Source organism: Populus trichocarpa, chromosome 13 (assembly GCF_000002775.5).
Source record: "Populus trichocarpa isolate Nisqually-1 chromosome 13, P.trichocarpa_v4.1, whole genome shotgun sequence".
Classification (NCBI taxonomy): Eukaryota; Viridiplantae; Streptophyta; class Magnoliopsida; order Malpighiales; family Salicaceae; genus Populus; species Populus trichocarpa.
Window position 1 is genome coordinate 11,267,314 of NC_037297.2, and position 24,581 is coordinate 11,291,894.

The window sequence follows — 24,581 nt, forward strand, 5'->3', positions numbered from 1 at the left end:
GTTTCTTAACTTAAGTCATATGTCTTTGAATTCAACCTTCCCTAAAAAAAAAAATATAATTGAGAGCTAATTTGGGCTCAAAAGGACTAAATGATTCAAAATAAAAGTTCGAGAATCAAATTGAATTTTTTTAAAAATAATTACTGCACCAATCCATAGTGATCTATGAAATTGTGAACAATAATTGTTAGAATTAAAATCAGGAACGAAGAACATAAAAAAATAAAATAGCAAACAAAACTCGAGACGTGTATAGATACTGTCCTTAAGGATATTTCCTCAAGAAAAGGTTATCCCCTAAGATTTAATAGGTTCTTCCTTAAAAAATAATGAGGGATGCAGAAATAGCAAGAGAAGAAGTGAAATGAAAACCAACAAGTTCAAGTGTAAAAAATTCTGGCTCAGGTTCTTATTTTTTGTTATTCATAGAGTGTATGGTCCTTATATAGGTTGTTAGCTTGTAATAGCAAAGAAGAAAATAAATAACAGAATTAAAGAGCATTTGTAAAGAACAATTTTTTTTAAAATAAAAGAATTGTTAGAAAAATAGTTGTTATATAACAATAATAAAAATTAATGCATAGTGTTTAAAAATTATGGTTGTTATATGACTTTTACAAAAATTAATTCCTAGAAAATTATTGTTTCAGTTTAAGGGTCAAAGAACAAATTATTCCTGGAGATAAAAGGTTTAAAATGTATAGGTACTGCCTCACGTGCAAGGGGGCAATAATCGGTTTTCCTCTTGCTCGGCTCAACATTATGCGTGCGAGTCCACTACCATTTTCTCATTGGTTACTATCCCATATCAAAATTTACTATATAAACGCTAGTTGAATGTTTTATTTTTTCAATATGAGATAAGAAGCCCTATGTATACTTTATTCTCATAAGAAAACAATTGTGTTTTTTTAATGTGGGATAATAACTTTTGAAACAGTCTTCATTATTTACAACAATCCCCTATATATTTCAAAAGATTTTTGGAATAAGAAAAAAAACTTGCTGAAATTCTATCTATTGAGTGTAATGCATCTAACCTAGTGTCTTTTGGACTATGAACCAGATCATATAAAGAATGAGATTTAACTTATAAAATTATTGGTGAAATTTTTAACTTATATGAACCAAAAATTCATATTGTAAGTTAGGTATCTCACTAATCACATTATACCCCCACAATTTCTTGTTGTTTGACTTGGTTTTGTGCTTAAAAGGCCATGCGCGCGCCTGATTGTTCATGAGTGCTCTAGAGATTTTGATAGTATTTCATAGGAGCGACCCACTCCACACTCATATAGGTGATTTTATTAAGTGTTCACTGCAATTTGAACGCTATCCATAAGAAATATGGAACTCATTAAGAACTTTTTAGTTCATCCTCTTTTTAATTGTAAACTAGCACTATTCTCACATCATAGAAAAAGACTTGTTTTATAATGCTACAAAATCACAAATGACTTTGTTATTACCCATATGAATCTAATTTATGAGGTCTCTAATCATATAGGTTGAGTTACCATCATTTTGATTTCTCATTTAAGCATTAGTCCAATTCCTCTCGATGTTTCTAATATCATTTTTCTACAAAGTGGTTTAGTTAGAGGATTGACCAAATTCATTTCTGACTTTACATAATCAATTGAAGTAATTCCATCTTTTAGCAGCTGCTTTACACATCATGTCTTAATTGAAAATGTTGATTTTTACCGTTGAAAGATTTATTCTTAGCAATGGATATTGTTGCTTAGCAATCACAATTCATTGATATAGAAGGTGTTGGTTTTATTTCCAATGGAATTTCAGTTAAAAAGTTCCTCAACCAATCAGCTTCATTTCCTACTTATTCTGAAGCTATAAATTTTGACTTTATGGTAGATCAAACGATTAAATTTTGCTTGGATGATTTTCAAGACCTTGCACCACCACCAAGAATAAAGATATAACAACTAGTGGATTTAATCTCATCTGAATCTAAAATAAAGTTAGTATCGTTGTATACTTCTAGTACAATGAGAAATCCAATATCTATAATATCATAGTCCATGATACCTCTCAAATATTTTATTAGTTGGACTATTTCCGTTCAATGCTCATGATTGAGATTGTGTGTATATCTACTTAAGCCAAGTAATAACTTTACCTTTGTTTTTCTTTAATTAAGTGCTAGCATCATAAGGAGTACTCATAAGTGTCATATTAAAGTGACCAAACTTTTTGAAAAGTTTCTCTACATAATGTTTTTGTGTTAACATTATACCATTGTCTCTCCTTATAATTTTAATATCCAATATTACACTAATTTCATCCATATCTTTCATATTAAATTTAAAGGTTAAGAAATGTTTAGTGTTATGCATGACATTCATGCTAGTACAAAAAATAAGCATATCATCTACATATAAACTAATCATTATGTATTCATTATCAATAGACTTAGTATACATATATTTATTCACACTAATTGGAGAAAAACCATCATTTAAAATAACTTGATCAAATTTCTCATGCCATAGTTTAGGAGCTTTCTTTAAGCTGTATAATAATTTTTCAACTTACAAACTTTATTTTTTTGTCTAAAAAGTGTACAACCTTAAGGTTGTAACATATTTATCTCTTCTTCTAGATTACCATTTAGAAAAGCAGTTTTAACATCCATTTGATGTCTTAAAAGGTTATGAATATAAGCTAAAGCAATTAAAATACGAATCGAAAAAATTCTAATTACAAATGAAAAGATATCAAAATAATCCATATTTTGTTTTTAAGTAAAACTTTTTACAACTAATCTTGCTTTGTATTTATCTATAGAACTATTAGGAATTTTTTTAAACCTTCATTTGTAACCAATAGGTATTGCACCCGGTGGCAAATCAACAATCTTTCAAGTTTGATTTTGTAGAAGTGAATCAAATTTCTTTGTTGCTGTAATGCTATATAATTAAGCTGTATGTACACAGAACTTTTAATGATAAGAAAACGTGTACTTTTCTCAAATCCATAGTTTTGGAATTCCTTTTATTCCTCAAATAATAATGAGGGACACAAAAATAGCAAGAGAAGGAGTGAAATGAAAACCAACAAGCTCAAGTGCAAAACATTTTGGCCCAGGTTCTTATTTTTTGTTATTCATAGAGTGCATGGTTCTTACATAGGCTATTAACATGTAACAATAAAGAAGAAAATAAAAAAAAAATAGTATTTGTAGCTATTACAATAGTTTTTTTTTTAATAAAAAAAGTTGTTTGAAAAATAGTTAGTATGACTTTAAGAAAAATAATGGAGGGTGTTTAAAAATTGTTATTGTTATATGATTGTTAGAAAAATTAAAAATTGTTATTGTTATATGATTGTTAAAAATATGCAGGGCTCTTGGAGAAACAGCCCGCAGCAGAACGCTGCTTATCTAGTTAAAAAAAACTAGAAGAGGCCATCAAAACACCATGGATTCAAGAAGTATTTCCCATACAAGATTTCATGATATCTGGCAAAAAGTTTTATTTATTTCGTCTCATTTCAGATTGCATTTAGCTGAGAAACAGGAACAACAAGTCTATTAGTTTCTTAGTTTTGAAAGGTAATGTGGTTGTTTGGTAACCATATTTTTCTCTTTGCTTTTTGAGTCTTTAGCACCTGATATCAAATCCTTCACTTCACCTGCTTTTGTTTCTAAAGCAGATGGACATGGGAAAAACAAGTGATGAAGACAGGAAGAAGATGTGAAGTGAGTTGCTTGCCATCGCATTGGGAATAGTAGAATGATTATTTTTTTGAATTTGTCATTTAGAGTAATTTTTATATAATTTAATTTAAAGTTAAGAATAAATAAAAAGTTAGATTGAGAATTTTTAAATTTAATCTATTATACTAAGTTTAATAATAATATCAAAAACAATGATAAGGCAAGAAATAATCTAGTATTTACCATAGTTATTAAACCCGGACCGGCCTGGCAGGTCGACCCGGAGGCTGGACCAGTCCGGGTTTGTCAAAAGACTTGCCGGTGCAACGACCCGGCCAAACCTGGTTGACCCGGTGGGTCAACCCGTGACTCGGGCAAGACCCGATGTGTTTTTTTTTTGTTTTTTCAAATATAAGATTTGAAACCCATCAGTATATATACTTTATGTTCCCAATAAAAAAAATTATGTTTTTTCAAGGTGGGATAAAAAATTTTTTTGGTTTAAATACTTCAACTTAGAAAGATAACATAATATCTTTTTAATGTGAAAATTGAAATCCATTAGTATATATATTTTATGTTCCCATGAAAAAAGTTATCTTTTTTCAATGTGGGATTTAAAGCCCATTAGTATATATACTCTATGCTCCTAGGAAAAAAATTATCTTTTTTCAATGTGGGATTTGAAACCTATTAGTATATATACTCTATGTTCCCAAGAAAAAAGTTTGTTTTTTCAATGTGGGATAAAAAACTTTTTTGATTTAAATACTTCAACTTAAAAACTCAACATAATATCTTTTTAATGTGGGATAATTGTTTTTTAAAATATTCTTTTAAACTTCATTATTTATTCAGATAAGTCATTTATGGAACTAGAAAAGACATGTAGGATTCATCCCCATCATTTTATTTTATTTTATTTTATTAATATGGGTGTCCGGGTCAGCTTACGCGCAACTCGACTAATTCTAGAGACCCTGAATTTAACGACCATGTAAGTCTCCAGTGGTCCTGAGATTTGTAGGACTCGAACTGGTAACCTCTAGAGAATAAACCTATAGTCTGACCAGTTAAACTACACCCTTCAGAGTTATTTAATTCAACCCCATCATTATTTGATTTAGTTGTGAATATTGTACCCAAAAATGACAAATAAAAGAAAATAAATGGTGCTAAATACAAATCCAAAAGTTAGCTAACAGTTCTCGTTTTCTTTTTCATAGAACAGTGCAGTAGAGGAGGAAGAGAGTTCTTTTGTGTGTGTGTGTGTGTGTGTGAGAAAGAATATGAACAGAAAGAAACACTAAGAAAGCACAGCTCTTATAAAAGTTGTAACAGAGAAACAAAGGAAAGCTGGAAAAACAATTATGGCGAAGGAAAACATCCTTTATTTAAATATTCTAAATTGAAATTCCATCCAAATGTTACAAAACAAAGCAAACATAGGAGGATATTTGGTTACACCTTCCACCTTTTGAATTCTCAAGCCATCAACCCTTAAAAATTTGAGGTCTGATGAAAAATTGCATTAAATAATAATAAATGAAGCGAAAAAAAAATATCTACTCACTTTTCCATTCAAGGAAACCATCGTGTATTTGAATTGATTCAAATTCAAATCTAAAATCTCTTTTATTAGGGTTTGTATTTATGGGATTCAATCAATATATCTGATTTTTAAACGAAACAACTCAAAACTGCAATTCCTTGTTAAAGGCAGAGGGGCCTGAGCGGGAGTGATTTTTTGGATAATGGGTTGACTCTGACTCGGGCTTGAACCATCCAAAACTACCCGCCCTTGCTCATCTTTTACTTTTCCAGATTTTTTCCCATTTCATTTCCAAAAATAGGTTTGCTTTGGAGGTTTGAGGCTGTTAATGTAATTCTAAGGGTTTGGTTGGTGATTAAAGAATTTTGTTTCTTTTTTTTTTTAATATTTAAATTTAAATTTTAGGGCCATCAACTATTAAATTCATCTAAATACATAGATCTCAAAAGATACATCTTTAGATAAAAAAAGAAAAAAGAAAAAAAAAGTAATAAAATTACTCTGGATTGATGTTTAAAATATACATGGAAGATACTTTTAACTAGGAATGATCATTTTCAGTTCGGTCTGGTTTTCATTTATAAAAACAACCAAACTAAAACTTTAAAAAATACAAAAAATAAAACTAAAACCGAACCGAAACCGGTTCCAACTGACCGGTTTTGGTTCGTTATATTATATTAAAAACCGAAACCCAATCGACCAGTTTTGGTTTTGTTTTGGTTATTTTATATTAAAATTCAAAAATAATATTGTTTTTTGAGGTTATTTTGAACTTTCTGATAGGCTTGATTTCAATTCGGTTTGGTTTTTTTTGTTTGGCTTTTTTATTTTTCGATTCGGTTTAGTTTATACTAAATCGGTTTGGTTCGGTTGAAATTTTTTGGTTTCGGGCTTATAAAATGGTAACCAACAAGGAAAGGGTAACGAGTTCGCATGCATAAGATTTTTAAATATTCTAATTAGTTTAATCAGTTTTTTTATGATGAATTTATTTTAATTTTCTTGGTTTAATCAATTTTTTTTAATATATTAAACATTGGATAAAAAAAACTAAGTATTTAGGGTGGCAAGGAAATTCTTCGGCGTGTAAAGACTTGCACCCTGCCCTCGCACAAATCATGGGACCTCCTATGAAAATTATTAATGAATCTCACCATAATAATACAATTTCTGACATTTTTGTCAGCTTTGAAAGTATAACTATCATGTTTTGGATTATTTGTTCACGCATCATGTTTATCACATGAAAGCATCATGTCATTTTCTCGAGTTCAAGATATGTGGGTATGAAGGCTGTGGTCCTCTGACTCGGGCTTGACCCATCCAAAACCCGCCCTTGATCATCTTTTACTTTTCCAGATTTTTGCCAAGTTCATTTCCAAAAATAGGTTTGCTTTGGAGGTTTGATGCTGTTAATATAATTCCAAGGGTTTGGTTGGTGAATAAAGAATTTTGTTTCCTTTTTAAAAAAAATTTAATTGACTAATTATTCTAAATTCTACATCAGACAGACCAACAAGTAATTGTGGTACTTGTTCTTTAGATTTTTAACTTCATCATATCCTTCAGCCACTTGATATATACCACTAACATGTTTCTATAGTTTAGACTCTTTATTAATGTGTATTAAAATGCTTGAATTTAATTAAAAAAATTACTCTGGCTTTTATTTTTTATTTCTTCATATAAAAAAGAGTTTTGAATTTATTGTTTTTTAGTCATCGTATTTTAGAGTAAATATTATTTAGTCCTTGATTTAATTTTCTTAATTGAGTCCCTACTTGATTAAAATTAATGTAATTTATTAAATGTGTTGATGAATAAGGTAAGAGTTAAGTGAATTTAAATAGGTATATATATCCATTATGATAATTTTTCTTTATCTTCTTTCTCTTAAAAAAAAAAAAACTATTTCCTTGCTTTTAACCTAAAAACAGTTGAGATAAAAATAAAATAAAAGAAGGAAAAACAATTCGTAGCAAATTTATGGTATTATAGGTATAAAATCTATCCCAAAATAATACTCACTCCTTGAACTTGTTGATAATTTTATTGGACTGGATTAATTGATCATGAATGTGATTATTTATTATGATCATTCCTGATATTATTATAATATTAATGATTTTTTAATAATAACATTTATTTATTTTGATAATTTTGACAAAGTTTACTATTTGATATTTGTTTTTAATAGTAACTTAATTGTTAGGAATCACAAGATGATAGTGATTGTAAAATAAAATGACAAAAAAGACTTTGGATCTTTTCAACACAAAATTAATTAAGAGCTGAGGGGTGTATGATGACATCAACCTGAGGTCAATTTTCTGCTCTATAAATTATCTAGCTAGCTAGTTGTGGTTGCTAAGAGAGCAAGCAATGGAGAATGAGATGAGCAAGATCCTCATATTTGGGGGAACTGGCTACATAGGCAAGTATATGGTGAAAGCAAGTGTTTCAATGGGTCACAAAACTTACGTATATGCTCGTCCCATCACCACGCAATCTTCTCCTGCTAAAATAGGCATCCACAAGGAATTCCAAGCCATGGGGGTCACCATTGTTCAAGTATCTATTGATTAATCTAATTACCCCTTCGTTTTCTAATTTACCAGCATTCATCATGATTAATTACCCTTCACTCTACATGTACGTGTTCAAAAGAATGACGTTATATAACTAAATAGTTTTCAAGTGTTGCAGGGAGAATTCGATGAGCAGGAGAAAATTGTATCGGTTCTTCGTCATGTGGATGTAGTAATCTCCACAGTAGCTTATCCTCAGGTTCTCGACCAACTTAAAATCATAGAAGCCATAAAAGTTGCTGGTAATATAAAGGTATATATCCTCTTGTTAAAGTATAACAATTTGGAGAATGTTATATATAGTTATGTACATGTATGGTGGTGGGATAGCTAAGCTTGTGCATGTAATTTTCTGTGCATACTAGAGGTTCTTTCCGTCAGACTTTGGAGTTGAAGAGGACAGAGTGACTCCCTTGCCCCCATTTGAAGCTTTCCTCGACAAGAAGAGGAAGATTAGGAGGGCCACAGAGGAAGCTGGAATCCCTTACACTTTTGTGTCAGCAAATTGCTTTGGTGCATATTTTGTCAATGTCTTGCTCCGTCCACATGAGCAACCTCAAGATATCCCTGTCTATGGCTCTGGTGAAGCTAAGGGTACGAAAACATCTATTCCATTCATTCATTATCGTCATTGTGTAAATAAAAATGCAAATTTACTGTACACGTACACTACATCAATTAATATCTATATATTATGTTTAACAGCGGTGATGAACTATGAAGAAGATATAGCCATGTACACCATCAAAATGGCTGATGACCCCGAAACATGCAATCGAGTTGTAATCTATCGGCCGCAGAAGAACATTGTATCTCAGCTTGAACTTATTTCCCTTTGGGAGAAGAAGACTGGAAAGACATTTAATAGGATTTACGTCCCTGAGGATGAGATAGTGAAGCTCTCTGAGAGTAAGAAATTTCTGTTGACTCGCTATTTTTTAATATTTGATGTACTTTGGCTTCTTTCCCTTTTTATTTGATTAATGGGATACTTCCGTTATATATATATGTTTTGTTAGAAAAAATGTCATATATAATCTTTTTTTTATCCCAAACTACTTTGTCAGGTGATTTCTTAGCTAGCTAAGTTAGTGCAATGAATATAATTATTATTATTTGATGTATAAAGAGTTAAATTTCCCATCCCATGCCAGACAAAGGTCCACTCAATTTGTTTGTGAGATTCTTTTCACCTCTTAAAAGGATTTGACTTCTTGCTAACATCTGTTGCAGCCCTTCCACATCCACAAAATATTCCAGTTTCTATTCTTCACAGTTTGTTCGTGAAGGGTGACATGATGGGGTTTGAACTGGGAGAGGATGACTTGGAGGCTTCTGGGCTATATCCAGACCTGGAATTTAGAACGATCGATCAACTTCTTGATATTTTTCTCACTAGCCCTCCAGATCCTGCAGCTGCTGCTTTTGAATGATTTCCATGCCTTGAACATCTAAAAGGTCAGGTTGTTCGGCCGAGGCCATTATCATTAATAATCGGAGTCCTTTCGGCCGAGGCCATTATCATTAATAATCGGAGTCCTTTCTCTATGTACTTTGGTTGTATTGCCTCTGGAGGGATCTTTGCAATTAATATTGTTGTGTCTAGGACAATATCATATTGAAGGTGGGACAAAATATAGAGATCTTCGTTGGTCTTTAATGCCTTTTAGGCATCTAAATTCTCATAAGAATACATGCGTGCATATTATTATTATTATTATACATTTTATACAAAATACTAAAAACACCACTGTTCATGTATAGACAAATCATTATGTATTGTTGCATTGATTTATTTGTTTTTTTTTTTCAATTACACGATCATGAACCCAAATTGATGGCCAATTAAATTGCATTTATTGATGAACGGCAAGATTCAAAGATAGGGAACCAAACTTAAAAAGACAGCCAAAGGAGTGGTTGTTTTAAACTTGAAGTGAAATATCCATTTTAGTCCTCAAACTTTTCAAATTTATATAAGTTCAATTTTGATCTTAAACTTTATTTTTTTTTTGTTTGAGAGAGAAAAGATAAAGTTGTCGGATTTTAATAGTAAAGAGAGAAAGTCTAAGTTGAAAAAAATTATGGCCATGAAAAAATATAATTTTGATGTCAATGGATTTCTTTTGATGAGTATAGTTTATCATATGTGTTATTTTCCCTTGACCTTACATGAGAGGGTGAACATGAGCTAGAAAAAATCAGTTTCAAGTTTATTGTGGTTTTCGATGAAAATGTTTAGGTTGTTTGAGGCTATGCAAATGATTTTCAAGGTATTTATGGTGTTTTATGATATTTTTAGGTTAAAATACGTTTGAGAATGAATTATTATATTTGTTTGAAAAATTACAACCATGACTTTTTAGCGACCAGAGGTCACCAAAATAGGGGTAAAGCATGTGATGCAACACCTCTATTCTTTTTTTAAAAAATTAATAGGGGATGACTTGCTATCCACCCCTTAAATAAATAAAATAAAGAGGCCCAGTTGTGTAGGCTACTCCAGGACCGCCCTCCTGATCTTTTCTTAGGCCTAGACGCACTGGTCCAACCAAACCAAGCGTATGGGCCTTTTTCCCTTTTTTTATTTTTATTTTTTGTATTTTTTATTCGTTTTTTTTTCAAATTTAATCCATCACAATTTGATCTTTATTAATTTTTCTAGTTTTATTATTTAATATTTTGATGAGTATTTATTGGATAACATTATTTGTTTCAGTTTAATATTTTTTTATTTATCATGATATCAAACAAACACTCTGATATTTGGTTGGTTTATAATTTTACAAGTGTACATTTTAGATAAAACAAATTATATAATTTTTTTTTTGTTGAACCCAATTGAGTACATGGAGCCTATCATGGAACCTGACTTAGAGGCAATTCAATATTTTAAAAAATGTAAAATATTATTTTAAAATAAAAGTTATTAGTGCGTATGTGGTACGCACAAACATGTGGAAGGCGATTACACTCTTCGAGCAGTGTGTGAAGCACCTCTTGACAACCAAAGAGGGCCAACCACCATGTCATCCAGAGAGTCAAGTGGTAGCGCATGTATGGTGATTTGAGGTAGTTTGGTGACAATTGAATTTCCCCTCCTCTTTTCTCTCTCCTCTCCTCGGGAATAGCACTAGCCCAACCAAAATTTAAAGTTGTCCTTATTTTTATTTTTATTTCAATTGTGGTCCTCATTCTTTTTATTGCTTTTTATTTCTTTTGATTTTTTTATTAATGTTTTTTTTTCAATTTTATCTATTAGCATTCATTTTTATTTGATTTATACATCAAATTTGGTCTTTATTCTTTGAATTGGTATTATATATATTCTTTTCTTAATTAAGTTTTTTTAAAAAATTTCTTCTCTCATCATTTTATTTTTATGTCAAATTTGGTCTATATTTTTTTAATTACTATTTTTTCTCTCTTTTTTTTTAAATTGATTTTTTTTTCAATTTAATCATTTAACATTGGTTGGTTGTGAATTGAACTTCGTATTTTTTTATGGTGCAATGATCCCGGTCTGATAACCTGGGTTACGGGTATGAAATGTTAAACCGAATTGATATTGGTCTTTTTTTTACAAAATGATTTTAATGTTTTCAATTTCTCTGTACAAAACAGAAGTACCAACCTCTCCACTAGTGGCATAACAAGTCCACTTTCGAAATCCTCTATCATAGACTCTCTAACTATCATTTTATGTGTGTTTGGTTGTGCCTGCTGGCCGAACTTAAGACCATATAACAAAATAAACTCAATTTCAGATCGAAAACCTGCATTTTCATTGGTTATAGTCTTTGTCATCAAAGATACAAGTGTCTAGATCTCTCTACAGGTAAAATCTATGTTTCTAGACACGTTATCTTCGATGAAACACTCTTCCCTTAATCAAAAAAGCTTGTCTCTATGATCAATAAAAACCCCTCTTCTGAGTGTGTTTCCCTTCCCCACCACATAAGAGTGCTGCCATCCTTATGTCCCATGAATTTGCAACCTACCTATATTTCTACATGCATACAAGTTGCACCTTTTGTGTATCTCCAGAAATTTCTCATGCTGTTGTTCCACCACAACATGCTGATTCACAGTCAGCCCCTACCAATGTTCACTCGATGGTCACATGTTCCAAGAATAATATTCATCGACCTCGACAATCAAGTGATGACTTTATTCGCTATCCATTACTGAGAGCATTAATAGCAGAAAACGTTCCCACAGAGGCAAAACCCACATCATACAGCCAAGCCTTAAAATCACTTCATTGGCAAGAGGCCATGAATAAAGAATTTTCAGCGTTACTACACTATGACATTTGGTCCTTGGTATCACCTCCAACAACAACCAATATTGTTGGATGTTGATGGATATACAAAATAAAAAAAGAAGGCTGATGGGACCATTGAGTGTTACAAAGCTCGATTAGTGGCTAACAGATTTCACCAGTAAGAAGGAGTTGATTTCTCTGAAACATTCAGTCCAATCATTAAGCATGCGACTATTCAGTTAGTAATCTCTATTGCAGTATCGTATAATTGGCCTATCAAACAGTTAGATGTGCAAAATGCATTTTTGCACGGTGATTTGCACGAAACTGTGTTTATGACTCAGCCACAAGGATATGTTCATCCTCAATATCCAAATCATGTGTGTAAATTACAGAAATCACTTTATGGCTTACAGCAAGCTCCCCGCTCTTGGTTCTCAAAACTTTCAACAAAACTCAGGTCTCTCGGGTTTCATGAAAGTAAGGCTGATACGTCTCTCTTTGTGTTTCAGACATCTAACTCTGTTATATACATTCTTATATATGTTGATGATATATGAATACTAGGCTCAAGTGCCATCTGTCATCAACAACATTATTAATTCCTTACAACCCACCTTTGTTGTCAAAGACTTTGGAAATCTGAATTACTTTCTTGGCGTCGAAGCACTTCGGTGCTTAGAAGAAATTTATTTGACTCAGTGCAAATATATTGTTGATTTGCTTAAAAGAAGCAAGATGGATAATGTCAGGCCCTGCACCAGTCTAATGGCCTCAAATTGTCATCTTACTTCTACGGATGACAATCCTTTTGCAGATATCAGCCTCTACCGCAATATAGTTAGTAGCATCCAATATCTGGCCTTTACAAGACTTGATTTGGCATTTGTTGTTCATAAAGTTAGCAAATTTATGCATAATCCACTTGACACTCATTGGCTTACTGTCAAACGTTATTGCGCTACCCCAAGCACTCAGTTTTGACAAGTTTGTTCATAACCAGAAATGTTGATTTCAAACTGCAAGCATACTTGGATTCTGACTCGGCCGTAGATATCGTAGATCAGTTAGTGCTTACTACATTTACATGGGTTTCAACTTGATTTCTTGGAGTTGCAAACAACAACCTACAATGGCCAGAAGCAGTATAAAAACCAAGTATAAAGCAATTGCAAATGCAGCCGCAAAACTCACTTGGTTCAAGTCAATACTTCATGAACTTGGTTTGCCACCACTGCATAGCCCAATTTTATGGTGTGATAATATTGGCACTACCTATCTCACATCCAATCCTATATTTCATGCAAGAACCAAACACATCGAAATTCATTTTCACTTTGTCCTCGATCAAGTTTGCAACAACGAACTCGTGGTTCAATTTATCTCCAGCAAAGATCAGTTAGCCGATGCACATACCAAACTATTGCCGCCAATAAAATTCAGACAAGTTCAACTCAATTTGAATGTCCATGATCTACCCTCCAGATTGAAGGGGCGTGTAGAGAATCAAGTTATGGTTACTGAAATCAAAGATGAAGATCAGGAACTTGATCAACCTGTGAATGCAGCAACTGAAGTTCCAAGGGATCACAACAAGCAATCATGATAATGAGGTCCTCCGTGAATGCAACAACAAAAGAATGTTTATCATATCACAACAACATATCTGGAGCCTAAATTGAGGAAGATACGATCATGTAATCTTATCATATTAAATTGCATAGTTGTTACCAGCTTGAATAAATATTTTCGTTAGAATTCCTTTGTGAATGTAATGTTATATAAGTTGTATCTACACAGAACTTTTAATAATAAGAAAACGTGTACTTTTCTCAAATCTATTGTTTTGGAATTCCTTTTATTCCTCAAATAATAATAATGAGGGACACAAAAATAGCGAGAGAAGGAGTGAAATGAAAACCAACAAGCTCAAGTGCAAAACATTTTGGCCCAGGTTCTTATTTTTTGTTATTCATAGAGAGTGCACGGTTCTTATATAGGCTATTAACATGTAACAATAAAGAAGAAAATAAAAAGAAATAAATAGTATTTGTAGCTATTTCAATAGTTTTTTTTTTAATAAAAAAAGTTGTTTGAAAAATAGTTATTATGACTTTAAGAAAAATAATGCAGGGTGTTTAAAAATTGTTATTGTTATATGATTGTTAGAAAAATTAATTTAAAATTGCTTGAAAATTGTTGTTTCTGTTTAAAAGCAAAAAAAAAAAAATATTATTGGAGATAAAAATTTCAGAAAATATAGGCATTGTCTTGCGCATAAAAAGGCCAATCAAAGATTTTTTTTTACTCAAATCAATTTTATACACGGGAATCCACTGGTAGTTACTATCTCATATCAAATTACAACATGTTAACTTGCGATCCTCTTTGCTTGACTTGGATCTTAGCATTCTGGTTCATCGAGTTAAGATGCGTCATTTTACACTGTTTTTTCTTAACAAAACTCCATCGATGCTCTTGGAGAAACAGCCCGCAGCAGAACGCTGCTTATCTAGTTAAAAAAAACTAGAAGAGGCCATCAAAACACCATGGATTCAAGAAGTATTTCCCATTCAAGATTTCATGATATCTGGCAAAAAGTTTTATTTATTTCGTCTCATTTCAGATTGCATTTAGCTGAGAAACAGGAACAACAAGTGATGCAGACCGGATAGCAAGCCTCATATTTAAGACACCCAAAACAACAAAAAGGCTTGACATTACTGAGTCATAAATTTCACAACTGGGCACTTTAAGTTTCTTATGGAACGATTGGAGTTTCATTCCCGTTTCCTCATGTAGCTTTTATTTCCCTAATTAATTTGGGGTTGTTTGCTTTAGGAGTCTAAGAGTTTAATTTTCTTTCCGTTTCTCCATTCAGCTTTTATTTCCTAGTTAATGCAGGATTGTTTCCTGATCTAAGGGAGTTGTTTTTAGAAGTCTAAGAGGTCAGTTCCTCTATTTATTTGATGGTAATCGCTTTGCGACAGGATGATAAAATAAAGATAAAAAAACTTCTTTGAGTAGTTAACTCAAAAATCTCTCTTTTCTTTGTTTTTATGCGGAATTACAAATCGAAGAAACCCTTGTGTGTTGGAACGCGTGTGAGTTCCGTTCTAGCCTGCATCAGTTTGGTATCAGAGCTCGGTCAGCTATCATCGTTATGGCACCAAAGAGACGTGCGAACCTGCCGAACCTTCGTGAACAACCGTTGGATGAAGTCTACGAGCGCGATGAGATTGCACGATTACAACAGCAAGTCGAGACGTTAACGCGGCAGTTAGCAGCGTCGATGGCTCAACATCAGGATCAGAATCCACAAAACGTGGAAGAGGAGTCCGAAAGTGATGAAAATCCATTCGCCCCTCAACTAGCACAGAGGAGACCAGCGAATGATGAATCAAGGCGTTGGGAGATAGGCCTCAAAATCGACATACCAGAGTTCCATGGTGGTTTGCAAACGGATGAATACCTCGACTGGATCAATACCGTAGATGAAGTTTTGGAATTTAAGCAAGTTCCAGAAGACAGACGGGTGGCCCTAGTTGCAACAAGGCTCAGAGGTCGGGCTGGAGCTTGGTGGCAACAGGTAAAGAAAACAAGGGCTCTACAGGGGAAAGGAAAGATCACGTGTTGGGACAAGATGAAAAAACACATGCGTTCTGCGTTTTTACCATACAATTACACACGGACGCTTTACCAACGGTTACAAAATCTAAGACAGGGCAACCGATCAGTTGATGACTACACTACGGAGTTCTACCAATTAGTTTCACGAGATGCGATTGCAGAGGATGAGGAGTCGCGGGTGGCGCGCTATATTGGGGGATTGCGGATTCAATTCCAAGATGTCCTTAATATGTTTGATGTGTTGAGTGTGTCTGATGCTCACCAGAGAGCAGTGCAGTTAGAAAAACAACAGGTGCGTAGAAATACGGGGGGCATAAATTTTGGAGGTTCGGGTGCAGGTACGAGCAATAACAACGGACGAACAGGGAACATGAGTTTCGGGGGTTCCAGTACAGGTGGTGCAAGTAGCAGTAGCAGCGGACGAGCAACCATTCCACCATCTACTATCACCAAACCCACTGTGCCCACTCACACAACGGCACCGACCACAGGTTTTCGTTGTTTTAACTGTGGAGAGCCAGGTCACAGATTCGCAGAATGTAAGAAAGGACCACGGAGGGGACTATTTTTGGACATGCACTTTCATGTTTAATTCAATCAGGGTTGTGTTGGTACCAACAAGGGAAGTTACAGGCGGCATTCCAAAAGGAGAAAACAACAATTTATTGACAATGGCTAAGTTTGAAGCGGAAATTAAGGAATCTGGAATGGTTTACATACTGATCGGAAGAATGGAAGTTGAAGATAGCATTATTCCAGACAGCGTTGAACCATTATTGCAGGAGTTTGGAGATGTATTTCCAGCTGAGCTTCCTGAAAGCCTACCCCCATTAAGGGACATTCAGCACCACATTGATCTGGTGCCGGGTGCCAATTTGCCCAACAGACCACATTATCGGATGAGTCCGAAGGAGCATGAAGAATTACGGCGCCAAGTAGAAGAATTGCTAGCGAAAGGACATATTCGAGAGAGCCTTAGTCCTTGCGCAGTACCTGCCCTTCTGACCCCAAAGAAAGATGGGACATGGCGAATGTGTGTTGACAGCAGGGCCATCAATAAAATTACGGTTCGTTACAGGTTTCCAATCCCACGGTTAGATGACTTGCTGGATCAGTTGAGTGGGGCCACCATATTCACGAAGTTGGACCTGAAGAGCGGATATCACCAGATTCGTATTTGACCGGGAGATGAATGGAAAACAGCCTTCAAGACTCGAGAAGGACTTTTTGAGTAGATGGTCATGCCGTTCGGGTTGTCTAATGCCCCAAGCACATTCATGCGGGTGATGAATCAAGCCCTGCGGCCCTACATTGGTAAAAGCGTGGTGGTATATTTTGATGATATTTTAATTTACAGTGCTGATCCTAGGATGCATCTACAACATCTTCGGGAAGTTTTGGGTGTGTTACGCAGGGAGCAGTTTTTCGCAGCAAAAACAAAGTGTGTGTTCTTAACTGACCGGGTCTTGTTCTTGGGTTATATCATTTCTTCTAAAGGGCTCTCAGTAGACAATTCAAAAATTGAAGCCATTAAACAGTGGCCACAGCCGCAAAATGTGACTGATGTCCGAAGCTTCCATGGGTTGGCCTCGTTCTATCGTCGTTTCATTCCACACTTCAGTGGCATAATGGCCCCAGTGACTGATTGTATGAGGAGCAATGGCAAGTTTACATGGACAACTGAGGCCGAGATAGCCTTCCAAGAAATCAAGCAACGACTGACCACTGCCCCAATACTTGTCCTACCAGACTTTTCAAATCCTTTTGAGCTACACTGTGACGCCTCAAAGCTAGGAATCGGGGCGGTTCTGAGCCAAAATGGCAGGCCTGTCGCCTTCTTCAGTGAGAAACTCTCAGGGGCAAAGTCACGGTACAACACCTATGACATTTAATTCTATGCAGTGGTTCAAGCAGTAAGGCATTGGCGGCATTATCTGTTTCTTCAGGAGTTCGTTTTATTCACTGATCATGATGCCCTTAAACACATGGGGAGTCAAGATAAGATTTCATCTCGACATGCATCTTGGGCTGCATACTTACAACAATTCACTTTTGTCATTAAACATAAGGCGGGCATACAGAATCGAGTGGCTGATGCCCTCAGTCGTCGAAAAAATTTGCTGGTTGACATGCGTGTTAAGGTATTGGGTTTTGATTCCTTTCAAAAGTTGTATGTCTCTGACCCTTTCTTTGCTGTTGTGATAGAGAAAATTCAGAACAACCAACAAAGTGATTTTGTCCTGCAAGACGGGTTTCTTTTCAAGGGCACCCAATTGTGTATACCTGACTGTAGTCTACGGACCAAGATCATACAAGAGTTGCACGGAGAAGGGCATGTGGGAAGAGACCGAACTTATTTGCTGGTGGCTGCGTCCTATTTCTGGCCATCACTGCGTAAAGAGGTTGGGCGTTTTGTTGCGCGATGTCAGGTCTGTCAAGTTGCCAAAGGGGGAGCTACCAATGCCGGTTTGTACATGCCACTTTCTGTTCCAATACGGCCATGGTCCGACATCAGCATGGATTTTGTTTTAGGTCTCCCGCGTACCCAACGGGGATTTGACTCTATTTTCGTGGTAGTAGACAGGTTTTCAAAAATGGCTCATTTTATCCCGTGTAAGAAAACGACAGATGCTGTTAATGTGGCTGAGTTGTTCTTTCGAGAAGTTTATCGGTTGCATGGGCTGCCAGAGTCAATCGTATCAGATAGGGACACTCGTTTCCTAAGCCATTTCTGGCGGAGTCTTTGGAAGATGGTCAATACTCGCTTGAATTTTAGTAGTGCTTATCACCCTCAATCAGATGGGCAAACCGAGGTAGTGAACAGGTCGTTGGGAAATCTCCTTCGCAGTTTGGTAGGTGATCAGTTAAAATCTTGGGACAAGAAACTTGGCCAAGCAGAGTTTGCTCATAACCATGCAGTCAATCGTAGCACCAAGCTCAGCCCCTTTGAAATTGTGTATGGGTTTCTCCCACGGTGTCCACTTGATCTGGCTAATCTACCAAGCAACACCAAAATTAATCACAAAGCAGAGGACTTTGTCACCCAGCTGCAGGACGTTCACAACCTTACTCGACAGAACTTGCTGGAATCTGTTGCCAAATTCAAACGAGATGCGGACCAAAAGCGGCGACTTGTCGATTTTGAAGTGGGTGACTTTGTCTGGGTGGTGCTAACCAAGGATCGTTTTCCTATAGGTGAGTACAATAAACTGTCACCACGAAAAATTGGTCCAGTGGAGATTATTGAGAAAATTAATTCAAATGCTTATCGCCTCAAGCTGCCTAGTCATATTCGCACAACAGATGTATTTAATGTCAAGCACTTGGTCCCTTTCCACGGGGACTCGTCGTCAGAGGATGCAGATTTCCTGAATTCGTGGCCGAATTCTTCTCAGCATGGGGAAGATGATGCAGACCGGATAGCAAGCCTCATATTTAAGACACCCAAAACAACAAAAAGGCTTGACATTACTGAGTCATAAATTTCACAACTGGGCACTTTAAGTTTCTTATGGAACGATTGGAGTTTCATTCCCGTTTCCTCATGTAGCTTTTATTTCCCTAATTAATTTGGGGTTGTTTGCTTTAGGAGTCTAAGAGTTTAATTTTCTTTCCGTTTCTCCATTCAGCTTTTATTTCCTAGTTAATGCAGGATTGTTTCCTGATCTAAGGGAGTTGTTTTTAGAAGTCTAAGAGGTCAGTTCCTCTATTTATTTGATGGTAATCGCTTTGCGACAGGATGATAAAATAAAGATAAAAAAACTTCTTTGAGTAGTTAACTCAAAAATCTCTCTTTTCTCTATTTTTCTGCGGAATTACAGATCGAAGAAACCCTTGTGTGTTGGAACGCGTGTGAGTTCCGTTCTAGCCTGCATCAACAAGTCTATTAGTTTCTTAGTTTTGAAAGGTAATGTGGTTGTTTGGTAACCATATTTTTCTCTTTGCTTTTTGAGTCTTTAGCACCTGATATCAAATCCTTCACTTCACCTGCTTTTGTTTCTAAAGCAGATAGACATGGGAAAAACAAGTGATGAAGACAGGAAGAAGATGTGAAGTGAGTTGCTTGCCATCGCATTGGGAATAGTAGAATGATTATTTTTTTTTGAATTTGTCGGTTGATAAGATTATGTTAGAGTAATTTTTATATAATTTAATTTAAAGTTAGGTTAAATAAAAAGTTAAATTGAGAATTTTTAAATTTAATCTATTATACTAAGTTTAATAATAATATCAAAAACAATGATAAGGCAAGAAATAGTCTAGTATTTACCATAGTTATTAAACCCGGCGGGTCGACCCGGGACCCGGTTAACCCGGGGGATGGACCGATCCGGGTTTGTCAAAAAACCGGCTGGTGCAATGACCAGGCCAAACCTGGTCGACCCGGCAGGTCAACCCATGACTCGGGCGAGACCAGGTGTGTTGTTTTTTCAAAAATAAGATTTGAAACCCATCAGTATTATGTTTTTTCAATGTGGGATAATTTTTTTTTTAAATATTCTTTTAAACTTCATTATTTACAATATGTATAACCTATATTTACATGGATTTTTTCTTAATTTTTTTATATAAAATATTAAAATTTTAAATTTTTCCAGGTTGACCCATGAAACCCGGGATCCGATCTCTTGACCGGATCAACCTCGAGCCAAGTTTAATAACTATGATATTTACTAGTCCATAATCATTGTAAGGGCATTTCTAACCAGGGGTGTTCAAAATAACCGATTAACCGAGAAAACCGAAGAAAAATTAACCGAAAAAATCGAACCGAAATAAAAAACCGATTAAACTGATTTTCAAAACCATAAATTTTAACAGGTCCGGTTCGGTTTCGGTTTTGAACCAGAAACCGGACTAAATGGACCCACTAAATAATTAACAACAATTTATGGTATAAAATATAAATAGCAACCTAACTGGCTAACCCTAACAATTAACATAACCTTCCTGCCTTTGGCTCTCACAAAAAGTCGCCTCCTTGCCCTGAGAAATTCTCAATCTTCCTCTCAATTAATTCCCATCTTTCCCAATTTCTTGACATAGATAAGCAACTGTATACATACGAAAAGTAGTGGGGCAGCCATAAAAGAGATCAAATGCCCTATGTGTATAAATCTCCTTTTGCTTGTACTGTTTGTCGTTTGCAAGATTGGCGATGGACATTTAAAGGCTTGAAGTCATCTTTATCTCAAGTATCTGGAAACTTGGCAGTTGGCACATATTTGATCAATTCCACTGAAAGATTGAAATAGTTTCTATTTTCTAGCCATATGGGACAATGATTTTCCACATGAAGGATCCAATACCACCGATGGCTTGTCCAACGGACTCTTGAGCGACGGCAGCGCTGGCCTCGAAGGAAGCGGGGAGATCATGGCAGCGCTGGATTCAAGTTCTTCCAGGTCTTTCTTGTAGATTTCGATGACGGATTCAGATTTGGTTGCTAAGATTTGGATGAGAGAATCAAAGGACCAGGTGGAGTTTTGGGTTGGCGGGTCAGGGTTCGGGTTTTCAGAGCTGGGAGGAGGGGATTTGGGGGAGTCTAAATGATGAGATTAGGCAAAAAAACCGGATTTAACCGAACAGGACCGGTTCAGTTTGAACTGGTTTTCGGTCCGGTCCGGTTAATATTTTCCAAAATTAATGTAATTCGGTTCGGTTGGTTTTTTGAGTCTAAACCGAACCGAACCGTGAACACCCCTATTTCTAACAAAGGAGGTAAAGGAGAAGTTAAAGTAAAAAAATATTGTCATTTTAGTTATTTTCTTATATATATATATATATACACACACACACACCCACACACTTTAATCTATATGAATAAAAAATAAATGCTTCCTCCTCGTACAAGTGAGAAGGCTCTTCAAATAATTCTTTTCTATTAAAGTACAAAAAAAAAAATACCAAATTAACATTTTGGGACTTCAAAATATCCCGGAGATGCTCTAAGCAAAGGCTAAGGAACTATTTATTCAGAGAAGCCATTTGTGGAACTAGAAAAGACATGTCGGATTCAACCGTCTGAGCCAGCTTACGAGCAACTTGACTAATTTCACGGGTTTTGAATTTAACAATCATATAAATCTCTAGTGATCTTGAAATTTATAGGACTCGAACTGGTAATCTCTACATAACAAATCTAGAACCTGACCAGTTAAGTTATACTCCTCAGTGTTATTTAATTCAATCGCATTATTATTTGATTTAGTTGTGAATGTTGGTTCCATAAAAGACAAATTAAAGAAATAAATGGTGCTAAATACATATCCAAAAGTTAGCTAACAGTTCTCGTTTTCTTTTTCATAGAAAGAGAAGTTTCATTGGAATATCAGGGGAAGAAGAACAGTGCAGTAGAGGAGGAAGAGAGTTCCTTTGTGTGTGTGTGAAAGAATCCAAACAGAATAAAACACTAAGAAAGCTCAGCTCTTCAATCTCACTGCGAATCTACCTTATCAAAGTTGTAACAGAGAAACAAAGGAAAGCTGGAAAAACAACTATGGCAAAGGAAAACATCCTTTATTTAAATATTCTAAATTGAAATTCCATCCAAAAGTTACAAAACAAAGCAAACATAGGAGGATATTTGGTTACACCTTCCACCTTTGGAATTCTCAAGCCATCAAGCCTTAAAAATTTGAGGTCTGATGAAAACTGGCATTAAATAATAATAAATGAAGGGGAAAAAGAACTAACTACTCACTTTTCCATTCAAGGAAACCATCGTGTATTTGAATTGATTCAAATTCAAATCTGAAATCTTTTTTATTAGGGTTTGTATTTATGGGATTCAATCAACATATCCGATTTTTAAACCAAACAACTCAAAACTGCAATTCCTTGTTAAAGGAAGAGGGACCTGAGCGGGAGTGGTTTTTTGGATGGTGGGTTGACTCTGACTCGGGCTTGACCCATCCAGAACCCGCCCTTGATCATCTTTTACTTTTCCAGATTTTTGCCCAGTTCATTTCCAAAAATAGTTTTGCTTTCGAGGTTTGATGCTGTTAATGTAATTCCAAGGGTTTGGTTGGTGAATAAATTTGTAAATTTTTTTAATTTAAAATCTTTAATTTAAATTTTGTTTACTCTGCCAACAGCAAACTACACATGGGCGACTAATTAAATTAAACGTGTTTTGGAAGTGATTTTTAAGATTTTAATTGACTCGATACTCTAAATTCTACATCAGACAGACCAACAAGTAACTGTGGTACTTGTTATTTAGATTTTTAACTTCATCGTATCCTTCAGCCACTTGATATCACTAACACGTTTCTATAGTTAATTTAGACTCTTTATTAATTAATGTGTATTAAAATGTTAACCCGAATATCGAGCATCAACCTCCTCACAATGCTATTCATTTATTTGCACTCACCATGATTCGCTCTCTATTATTATTTTACATGTCATGAGGTATCTGCAATATTATTCTCGATATTACTTTAGGTTATTTAACATCAACAAGGTCGATAAATATCTCTAGTCATCGAGTAAAACACTCGAGCAAAGCCAGACAAGTAAAACTCATTCACAACATATATTGCTCCTGCTTCTTTTTCTACACACTTTTCTCATGCTTCTTATATTATTTCTCCTTCTACATTTACTAAATTAGTGTCTAAATAGCAATGGAATTATTTGTTGGTAAAATGTAAAAATCTTCAAGTGTAACGTCTTGGTAAAGAGCATGTAGATCAGTGGTATGTCCTAAGCAGATCTTGGAGGAGTAAAAGAGTTCAGTAGGGTCTTTTAAAGCCTGTATTTCTGTCGACATGTTTGCCCTCTCTGCTTTGTAAAAGTGGAAACAATGTAGCGTGCCGCTTGAATTTTTCATTGGTAATTCCCTTTGTAATTGACATGATGAACAATGTTCACAGTTTACCAACGAACAGTGTTTATAGTGGAAATTTATTCCGTCGGTAATTCCATTGGTAAAATCATCACGTCATAGTTTTTTTTACTTTATTTTAATTTTTTTTCTCACTGTAATTCCCTCGGTATATACCAAGGGAATATTGTCGTTGGTAAAATCCGTCAGAAAGTTACTGATAGAAAGATTCCATCGGTAGTTCCATTTGTATTTATCGATTTTCTGGTAATGAAATTTAACAAGTTTATTCTTTTTTTATATCCTTCAATTCATTTTTTTCCTTGAATTTAAAAGGTTATTCTACTTTTCTTTTTTGTCTTAATATCATGTATTTTAAATTTTTAACATCATAATATCCTTCAGCCGCTTGATACCACTAACGTCATAAAAATTGGCATGTGTCATGTTTCTATAGTTTAGATTTTTTATTAATGTATATTTTAATGCTTGAATTTAATTAAAAAAAATCCTTTGGCCTTTATATTTTATTTTTTTCATATAAAAAAATCTTTGAATTTATTGTTTTTTAGTCATCATATCTTAGAGTAAATATAATTCAGTCCTTGACTTAATTTTCCTAATTGAGTCCCTACTTGTCAAATTGTAAACTTGATTAAAATTAATCTAATAAGTTAAATGTGTTGATGAATAAAGTGAGAGTTAAGTGAATTTAAATAGGTATATCCACTATCATACATCTATAATGATAATTTTTCTTTTATTTTCTTTCTTTTAAAAAAAACTATTTCCTTTGCTTTTAACCTAAAAACAGTTGAGATAAAAAATAAAATAAAAGAAGGAAAAAAAATTCATAGCAAATTTATGGTATTATAGGATAAATTCTATCTCAAAATAATAGTCATTATTCCTTTAACTTCTTGATGATTTTATTGAATTGGATTATTTATTATGATTATTCTTGATATTATTATGATATTAATGATTTTTTTAACAATAACATATACTTATTTTGATAATTTTGACAA

At 34.4% G+C, this 24,581-nt stretch overlaps 1 protein-coding gene across 2 annotated transcripts; it reads left to right on the forward strand.

Moving 5' to 3' along the window:
• Nucleotides 1-7,591: 7,591 nt before the first annotated feature.
• LOC18109921 (eugenol synthase 1) lies at nucleotides 7,592-9,516 on the forward strand. Of its 2 annotated transcripts, XM_052446214.1 has the most exons (6): nucleotides 7,592-7,808; nucleotides 7,944-8,078; nucleotides 8,191-8,419; nucleotides 8,531-8,734; nucleotides 9,059-9,302; nucleotides 9,340-9,516. In XM_052446214.1, exons 1-5 carry the CDS (start codon nucleotides 7,620-7,622, stop codon nucleotides 9,256-9,258), a joined length of 957 nt encoding a protein of 318 aa, XP_052302174.1. In that variant the 5' UTR covers nucleotides 7,592-7,619; the 3' UTR covers nucleotides 9,259-9,302; nucleotides 9,340-9,516. The 2 variants fall into 2 exon arrangements, with proteins under 2 accessions (XP_052302174.1, XP_052302173.1); XM_052446213.1 differs by having other exon boundaries at nucleotides 9,059-9,516.
• Nucleotides 9,517-24,581: the final 15,065 nt, after the last annotated feature.

Bases quoted from the DNA above. Each gene is read 5' to 3' on its own strand.
- LOC18109921 (XM_052446213.1), top strand. From the start codon at position 7,620: ATGGAGAATGAGATGAGCAAGATCCTCATATTTGGGGGAACTGGCTAC. The intron at 8,420-8,530 runs GTACGAAAACAT...TATGTTTAACAG, and splicing joins TGGCTCTGGTGAAGCTAAGG to CGGTGATGAACTATGAAGAA. The intron at 8,735-9,058 runs GTAAGAAATTTC...CATCTGTTGCAG, and splicing joins GATAGTGAAGCTCTCTGAGA to CCCTTCCACATCCACAAAAT.